The 9921-nt window shown below is 40.8% G+C and overlaps 1 protein-coding gene across 2 annotated transcripts in view; it reads right to left on the bottom strand.

Moving 5' to 3' along the window:
* Nucleotides 1–2806: 2806 nt before the first annotated feature.
* LOC138285508 (uncharacterized) overlaps nt 2807–9921 on the bottom strand; it is a 29931-nt gene continuing 22816 nt past the window's right edge. For both annotated transcript variants that reach the window (XM_069225502.1, XM_069225501.1), the window contains exon 2: nt 2807–6233. In XM_069225502.1, the coding sequence (XP_069081603.1) occupies nt 4401–6104 (1704 nt within the window). In that variant the 5' untranslated portion in view covers nt 6105–6233 and the 3' untranslated portion in view covers nt 2807–4400. The remainder of the gene's footprint in view (nt 6234–9921) is intronic.

Below are 9921 nucleotides of genomic sequence, written 5' to 3'. Positions count from 1 at the left end.
CTAGTTCAATAACTGAACGATGCCGTTAACAAGTAAAAGTTTAACTTTTGCAGGGATTTCCACTATGCTGAAGCACAGGGAGCGTGTTTTTATTTTAGTAACTTGTGATCTCTAGCGAGAAAGAAAATCATTTCTTGTTGAAATCTACACATTAAGCAGCAGAAAGTGGAATATGTGCATAGTGCTGTAAATCCTTAGTTATTTAAACAAGCTCAGCAGTTTATCAAACACATAAATCCACCTGCCCAGACTGTAACCTATGGTTGACACTAGAATGAGGTGTAAATCCCTTATGTTTATTAGCAAAAGCAAAGAGTCTTGTTTTTAGATGACATGGTTAAAGTAGTTTGCAGGATTTCTGAAGCAGGTGGAGCAAGCGTTTCTTCCTAGCAGTGGAATATAACATTTCAGAGGTTATTTTCAAGGATCACAGAAAAAATATATTTCTAGAGAAAGTCCACTGTGGGTGGAGACGTGAAGATTTAGTTTGGGAGAAACGAGTGCACGAAAAAAAAAGCCTTAAATTGGCTTAGCTTATTTTAAAACTAGAAGACTGGTTGAGTTAGGTCATTCCACAAAAAGGAATGACACTCATCATGTTAAATATGCACAAGGTAAGCTACAAAGCCAAATCACATCCCAGTATATTAATTCAATATATAAATCAATTTTGGAGAGATAGCAAATTATCTATGTCTTAGGGGCGTACTTAGCCCTTGTCGGGCTGTACTCCTTTTCACCTGCCTGATGGATATCTCTGTGCTTTCAGAGAAGCAGCTGAGAAGCTTTGCTCTGGGAGACCTATATTCAGTGCACCCACAGAACAAATATTTTTGTTTCTCAAAAACAAACTTCCAAAACAGCAGTTTTTGGCAAACAAAAAATAAACGTCTTCAAAAAGCAGGGATTTTTCTTCCAACATGTGGGGGGTCATTTATTTGTTTGGGATTGCCAGAATTTCCCTGGCGGTCCCAAACAGGAAAAAACTATGTTGAACATGCACCTTAAATAGGGAGGACATGTGAGAAATTATGTCAGTTGGGTTGCCAGTCAAAGGTTTCCAGTAGCAGAAGCCCAATGGCAACATGATGATTCGCGTTACTTGAAATAAAGCTTGCGACCCGCGAGTTTGGTGGAAAAGGATTGTCTGCCAGGTTAGTTCCTGTATGCCAAACTCTAAACAAGGCTCCTAGTCAAAGGAAAACAAACTTTAAAATATTGATAATGTATTCCTGATTTTTAACTACTGAGAATTTATGTCTTCATCAAGAGGATGTAAACGGGTTTTAACTGATTTATTTTGTCTGTCAACAAATCACTGGAACTTATTGCCGAAAATAGGTAATTGTAAGATTGAATTTTAAATGAGCTAGAAGTAAATGGAAAGAAGAGGCCTATTTTATCTACTGTTAAGCCTCTATCTGCCTTGCTAATTAGGAATGACAGAGCAAGTGTTGTTGTTCAAAGCTTGTATGAGGAGGGTAAAAGAGTGTACTTAGGAGACACAAGACATATGCACACTAACAACAAACTTGCAGGACAAACAACCCATACAGTGCATATTTCAGAAAAGCAGCTTCTGGATGCTTGAGGGAATTTTTTTTACCCGGGAAAGGAGATGGGCATAGGACCAAGGCGCCTCAGGTTAACTGGCTGTTATTTAGTATGCATATTTTGAGCTTAAGTACTGGAAAATTCTCATTAGCATACATAAAAATTAGCAGTAGGTTTTCTGTCATTTATATTCGGTTCGGACAAGCACACGTGGATTGCTCTACACAAGAATCCATACATTTCTCCATGCAAACCAAAAACCTTCATTAGCATAAAGTAACCATACCAACTCGAAGTTCATTTTCTACCTCTGCGAGCATTTTTTTAATTCTCTGCAAAGGCAAGAAAATTATTAATTTGCTTTGAACTTTTCTAGACCTAGCTTGGATTCGGTGGCCGAGTATTGCATAAAAAGCAAAGTTTTTAACAAGCTTGACTCTGGGGTTCTTGGAGTCAAGTGACTGGTTTGCACAGGCTCTCTCGAAGCCAAAAGAAAACCCAAAACAGATTTCAACACTTATTTAGAATGCCAAACAATCAACACTCTCCTCAGCGGAATTCAACATAGTAATATCTCTGCACTCTTCCATCGTCTCGTTAAGTCATCCCTAGAATTAAAGTGGCATTTGTTCAGTACACGTACATTTGCTCAATATATGCTGTTACATCATTCCCAAGAGGACCTGCCTCACAGATGCTGATCGCCAGTTCCCAATATATGAATGGGTCAGCAATTTGCTATCATTTTTTAACTACCACCTACCCTCTATCACGCCCACAAAAATGCTACGTCCCATGATCTTTTAAACTACTTTTTATCTTCATGTGGTGATATTTTGTATTTTTATATTGAGTTTTGAACTTGGGTGTCAGATTTCATTTTTAAGTGTACTGTTAGACTCCAATGGTAACCTGTTATAATACAACGTTATAAAGTAGTCCGTCATAAGCCCCATAGACATATTGCGTTTATCAGATTCAACATATTAATTCCAGGAGATTGTGATTCAAGTAAGATTGCCAGTGTCTGAGATTGAGTCAAGCATTCCATCATCACCTTGTTGTTGCTTCAAGTAAAATAAAGGCAGAAGTGAGACAGGTACTACGCAAATTGATCTATAAAGCCAATGCATATATCACTTGACAATATGTTGAGACAGTGGAAAATTGTTTTTAAAAGGCGCAATGTTACAAACCAGGTATAATGCATGAATATAATATCTAAAAAATGCCTACAATGTCAGTTTCAAAGTAAGTGATTCGTGCTTTATTTACAAACTGTCTACGCCTTTCAAACTATAGTTGAAAGGCCCGAAGTCAGAGCAAAATAAACAACATTTAAAAAGGTATTTCAATGAAGGAGTCCATCTCTTAATTTCAACAAATTGAAAGCTCAGTTAACCTGAGTCACCATCGCCTTAGCAATTGTGTGGTGAATACCACGGTCAATACTTTGACCAATTCAGCTTTGTGGTCTGCAAGTTTGGAAAAAGGAGCCACGGTCCACAGTTCGCACATTAAGCATACGGCTTATTTAAAGGGCCACCTCATTCCGTTTTACCCTTTCCTGGTAATGCTCAGGGCAATGAGTAACAGAAACGCAAGCTGGAAGAACCAAAATTGCACTAGGAATGCCACAGAGAATGGTCATCAAACTTAGGACAATCATTAAATTGAAACAGAGAAAAATAACTTATCAAAAACCTTTTGAACTTTGACACACTGCGATTTCCGTAGCACCAGCTCTCATAACATTATGAAACTATACCTTTGTATAAGTCAAAAGAAAATTCATCAACTGATTTTTGTTTGATCCGTGTGTTTATTTGTTATTCTTTTATGCAGGAATAAAACAGTAGATAGTGACCCTAGGTCACGTTCACATTCCCTTAAATATCCACTTTTTTGCTTCCCTGAAGTTGCTCACTGTAGCCTGAAAGGTACACGTTCCTGACAATGGGGCTCTGTTTAGAATTCTCACAAGTAGACTTTACAAGCATTAATTATTTTGCCAGTTGTGGGCACTGCGTCGTTACTATTCCTGGATGATTGCGCCTCTTTAAACATAGTCTTGTATTTTCTTTAGAGTTAAAAATGACAACCAGAATATGTGTTTAAGAACGTTCGGAGGCTGTGAGGATGTGAGATGTAGGATGATGGCTAATTTGGGTGACTGACAATAATTTCAGAGTGAAAACGTGCTGCAACATTCACAAAACAAACTTCAGCCTGCGGACATCTGAGGGACGGCCACCTTTTAGCCCTAAAGAAATCCGACATTCTGTCTAGATTTTTCAGGTCAGAAGTTTGAATTCTTTTTGCACTGAAACATCGACCACTTTGGTCAAAATTGTACTGCTCCACTACCTGTATGCCTCACAGTGGCAGAGTAGGCAGACTAGAATTTGGAGAGGTGAACATAGGGTGATAGGTTGTTTGCTTGTGTGCAAATGTGTGTATATTCAGTAAGGAAAGTTCTAAAAAGGGGACTGGCAGGTCGTTTTCGAAGTATGTCCCCCAAGCTTTTGACACCATTTAGGAATCAGGTGGAAGGAACTAATGCATACAATATGTACCATGTGTAACAAGGTGAAGTGGGGCTCCTATACCACAGAAAGTCACAGATTCATGGAGGATATGATCATGAAGGAACAAGAGGATATGCAGATTTAAAGTGAGAGGAAATGTGCATTTGCTGTCAGCAGTTTTTGCAGTAACAAGTATATCTGTGCTCACTATAGGAGCTTGTGACAAACAACTGCATGAGTCTACAACCAAGACACTGCATTCACCTGTTATTAAAAAGGGTACTAAAACCAGACATTAGGCTATCTACTTAGCATCAGTCACGATGTCAGCTTCATACTGCTATTAAAACGCAGTAGCACCAGTTTCTCAAAGTTAGAGTCGCTGAGTCCTTGCTTGGTCGGGGTTAGAACTCTCCCTCCAAGGCTAAAGAGACGTTCCACGGGTGCACTGGAAGGCAAAGGGGTATTATGGATGACAAACACCTGTTTGACCAAGGGGTACTTCAGCAGACAAGAAAGACTTTTGTCACCATCAGTCAGAAATTGGAGGACTTCCTCTTCGCCTACTGCGGGTCTGCTGGCACTAAACTGGAAGAAGTCCTCATCATCGTCCACATCTGCAGGCTCTGGGGAGGGCTGCTGCACCTCGGATGGTTTAATGAAAGCCACCTCTTCACGAAGGTAGCCAACTGCCTGCTCTGCTGTCTTGTCTTCCATCCATCGCAGCCGGAACTGAGGGATGCTCGCACTTGCAATGACCAAGTGACGGTTCTTGAAGCAGCTGCTGAACCTACGATGGAGAGCGTCAAGTAAGCCATCTGCCAGAGGGGTGGTGAGGGTCAGGTTAAGCCGCAGTGCCTCAAGCTTTTTGCGCAGGGCTGCAATGGTAGGAAGAAGGAAACCAATTAGGCACTTAGACTCAGCCTGCAATATGTCAAGGGCACAGGCCAAAGGTTCCATAATGCGGCAGTACTCATCCAAGAAGGTGAGCTCAGGCGGACGGAGGCGCTCCAGCTTAAGATGATCACAAATATCATGCAGGATTTCCACAGGAACACTCCTCATCCGGTTGCATACCTGGTAAAAGGAATTCCACCCCCTGATACAATCATCCTCAACTGCCATCTCTGGCAGTTGTATTGACTGGTTGCTCTTGTTCCAGAGTGCAATACATTTAACTATCATGGAATGGTACAAAGTCTTCAAAGTATGAGGCCCATGGCTTAGAATGACATGTGTATCTTGAGAGGCCACAAGGTTTAAGGCATGGGCTGCACACTGGTGATGAGGAGGAAGTAGAATGCGTGGGGCATTAGAGTCTGACTGACCTTCTGTGAGAAGTTTATGAACATCCAGGAATACAGGTGCATCCTCTTCCTCCTCTTGCTTCACTTCAGTAAAAACATGGAATGATTCATTTTCCTCCTCCTTTATATTAGTAGGAACTTTCTTAAACCCCTCAGCCAGATACGGGAAACCCTGATATGCCTTCATGAAGTTGTAACCATTGTCTGTCACAATACAGCGCACCTTACCCTGTATGCCGAATGCTTCATGAATCTCAATTATCTTGGATGCAATATGGCTGTATGTGTGCTTGTTTGCCAAACGACAGCACGCAAGAGCTGCTGATTGACGTTTAAGAGAGGAGCGGTCAATCCAGTGAACAGTAATGCCAAGGAAACTGCACCCATGCCAGCTCCAGATGTCAGCAGTCGTGCACACCGTGGGGATGTCCCTCAGTCTGGTTCTCACATCTGCAGTCATCCGCTCATAAGTGCATTCCACCTGCTCTTCAAGAGCTTGGCGACACATGACCTCGCAGGAGGGTGCCAGGCCCTTGACTAGGGCAATGAAAGACGGTTGCTCCACCAAACTGATCCTCTGAACATCTTGCACCACAAAATCCACCACCAGCCGGTTTACCAGCTCTTGATCAAGTGACGACGAGCTTACTTGGCAAAGTTTTGGCTCCACAGTCTTTAAAAGTATAGGTTTCGACTGAATATGGGGGTACAGCATAATTTTCTTAAATGGGGCAACTGAGCTTTCGTACACTTCCCCATCAGCACTGTGATCCCAAGTAGCATTGTGTTTCAGTGAAACCTGTACAGGACTAGGTGTGTCTTGGAAAAACTCTGTATGAGTCCTCTGCAAAAAGAAAACACAGATTTGTTTAATTTCAAAACATACACGGTTTAAAATGCAAACCACACATGAAAAATAAGACTGACAACAGAAGCTATTCAGATGCTTTTTAGTGTGAGGTAATTTTATAAAAGGTATTCACTATAACTCAAAATGTACAATTCTCTATTTTAATAAACTCTTTCTGCATGTTCTTTATCTGTTTCTTCACTTGTATTCCTCTTAGCGTCTTTACGATTTTAAATGTTTCTAACACGTAGCAGTATTGGCACTACTAATATTGTTTTCTATATATTGTGGTTGCTCTCAAACCTGTAGTTATGTATCAATGAAAGAAAGCCAAATCCAAAGGCACAGTAACCAGTTCAGCTGAAGTCGTGTCTTTCATGCTGCAGACGATCGAACAGCTATGACCCTGATTTTATTCATAACTATAAGTGATCAATAAACATCTTGGGGTCTAGAGAAAACAGCAAAGGTTAACTGATAACGTGCCATGGGTAAAGCTGCTTGTGATAAATGTACTGTCTGCCCTTGGATGTTTATAGAGGATATTGTCGCTACTCTAATCTGCTGGCTTAAATGTCATTGGAGGATGGGGAGGAATGAACTTTTGCCAACAACTATGGGTGTTGGTAACAGTGGCGTGTGTAATATCCTCTACAAAGTCACGTTACGAGTTTTGAGGAATTCGAGTTCGTGAATGAAGCCTTCCTACGTGTTCTCTAGGAACGCCAGCGCCTCCCTGTTTTGTCCCCAGATACCTTTTGAAAGTGAAAAGAAGGAAGAATTTATCCAGGGGAAAAGAGCTCGGACGAGAGGAAAATATAAAGAAATCGGTGCACAATACATAATATTGCAGTAATTCCTAATTTCGAGGGCAAAAACTAGGCGTGTAGCAATTGCACACCCAGTAGCTACCACACCCCTGAATATTGTGAATTCAGGAGCAGCATAGCAACACCCTGTTAATACAGGACTTGTACTCCGCCCATTCCCATATTTAAGATGATAAGGGGAAATGTAGGATTTCTGACAACCCTCTCTGCCAGCATCAATTCACTGGTCAAGAAAAATCCAATAAATCAATCCCAATCCAAAATCCCATCCAAATTCTAATTGCAATCCATATATCCATTCCAATCACTTTCATCCATCCTACCCTTCGGCTCTAATCTATCTATCCATCCTGATTTGTAAAGCCATCTCAGAGTACTAATACATACAACGATGGGAAGACTGGCAAAGATCAGCCACTATCTGAAGGAGCAATCAGATGGCAGATTCTGTAGTCATCAAAGTTGAAAGGTGAAGCGAACCATTTTGCAGTTCCAATACACTTTTCTTCACCCCATCAGTGAGGGTGATAACTTTGTTATCTATAACTAATTACAGTTTGATACGATAGGACAGAGATGAAAAACAGACAATGCCAATGAGCGGCTCTTAATTGAAAATTAAGGTTTAGATCCACCAGATCACAGTGGTGAGTAGCCAGCAATTTCCACAGCCAGTGAACTCCAAAAGCTACAGATTAGCAGAGAGAAACCGAGGTCTACTTTGTACTTTAAATTGTAATTGGGTGCCACCAGCAAGAGTTAAACAGCTGAACTAAAGCAATGATAATAAACATAACACTTGATATTTGCTTCGAGTACCATGGAAATTTGACAAGCTGGCAATTACAAGCTACAAAGGATCTTAAAAGATTTTTATATGTTATTTGTAGAACAGAACTAGCCACAATGACATCAGGACACTTCACACAGATCAGGACAAAGAAACAACTAAATGTAACCAGATTAAGGCAGGCAAAGAATAGGTGAGAAGGAAAATAAGTTGATGTGCATTTTCAAAGGATGCATCTAGGTAATATAGAAGTACAGCAAGATGTGGCCGAGTCCTATTTCACCAGGCAAGCGGCTCCACAGTCTTAGTTCTTCGAAGAGGGAAATTATTTCACTGTTTTGGATTATTGTTTTCAGAATTTCTAGAAAGCAGAATTTACTTCCAGTACCTCCGTCCACCTGTGAAATTAATTTTGGTCTTACAAAACATGGGCGTCAGTGGCTCGATGAATAATTCGTACATTTTCAACTGGATTCTGGCCTCCATCGTAACCAGTGTAAGTCCTTGAGAATGGAAATGATGTGACCAGATTTCTTTGCTCCTTTTACAAGGTGCACAGATGTATAGAAAATGGCCTTGAAAGTGGTTAGGCATGATTTGGCTAGACCAGCTAATATACTGTAACCACTGTCTAAATTGGAACCTACTAGTGACTGCAGCAGTTCTGATATCAAAGGTAGAATGGATGATTTCAGTTTCTTTACTAGAATGCTTTGAAAAGAGGCAAATATGTAGATTTTGGAGATGTGCTCATTTAAAGTCAGTTGTTTGTCAATGATATAATAAAGTGATTCAGAAAATCAAACTGGAGATGGTCAAATCTAATGTCAAGAGCCACATGATTCCAACAATTTCTAATCTCTTGGGAGAAAGTCTTTAGAATGAAAGCAGAGAAAACGAGCGTTTGACAGGTTCAGTTTCATGAAAAATAAGAACATCCAATTTATAGATTGTTTCAGGAAAATGTTTAAATTTAAGTTAGACAAAAACATGAGATTTTAAAAGGTGCAACTTTGTATCATCGGCATTCAAATGTATGACACTCCTATTAGGATACCCATATATATGGGTTAAAAAGGGCAAGTGAAAGGATTGAGGTTTGGGGTACAAAGCACACCAGAAAGTATCTCTTGCTTAAGAAAGATGAAACTCATTTAACTGAATGTGTTACTCTTCATGCCAAATTGGCTTGTGGCCATCGTAATTTACAAGATCCAAATGATATATATCTTGCCACCTTTTTGGGATGAACAGTAAACGTTAAAACAATTATAAAGAAGCAGCTGCCTGCTACACCCTACACTTAAGCCACTGGAAGACCAAACACATGCCCATCTATATCCACATCCATCCGTATGGCACACTAACTGAACCCAAAACATGCAACCTGACAAACAGCACAAACACCAAGGTACACATTCTCTAGTACCCCACACACGTGCTAAATCTTTCCATTGGTATTGAATAACTGGTCCCAGAGAACCTAATCGGTAAAACACAAATAAGCCACTTGCAAACAGTAATGTTTTTACCTCTAGTTGCCTGAACTTGTTGCAGCCTCAAGGAGGTGAAACATACACAAACAACTCCCATCAAGGTAGTCTGTCTCACATGCTCTGCACTTGTCGTGTCATCCCATCAGTACACATTAACTGGTACCAGAGCACATAAAGACGGAATATGCAATACTAGCTACTACAATTAGAACATACTAAACTCCATGAATCTTCCTAATGCAAGATGATACTCACACACCTAACCCCCACATTTGCTATACTAGGCACAGATACATTACAACAGGGTGTAGCCCCCCCAGCCACTGGCATGCTTTGAAGGGCATATTTTGTGCCCTCTGTACATAAACCAGTCTACACCGGTTCCGGGACCTTTAGTTCCTGCTGTGGCACAAAACTGGACAATGGAAAGGGGAGTGACTACTCCCCTGTCCATCAACACTCCTGGGGTGGTGCCCAGAGCTCCTCCAGAGGATCCCTGGGTTCTGCCAACTTGAATCCAAGGTTGGCAGGGGCCTCTTGGAGCATCTGATTGGCCAGGCCAGGCA

The sequence above is a fragment of the Pleurodeles waltl genome, chromosome 3_1 (genome assembly GCF_031143425.1).
Source record: "Pleurodeles waltl isolate 20211129_DDA chromosome 3_1, aPleWal1.hap1.20221129, whole genome shotgun sequence".
In the NCBI taxonomy this organism is placed as follows: Eukaryota; Metazoa; Chordata; class Amphibia; order Caudata; family Salamandridae; genus Pleurodeles; species Pleurodeles waltl.
Note: the sequence above shows the minus strand (reverse complement) of the source record. Positions and strands in the feature narration are given on the sequence as shown.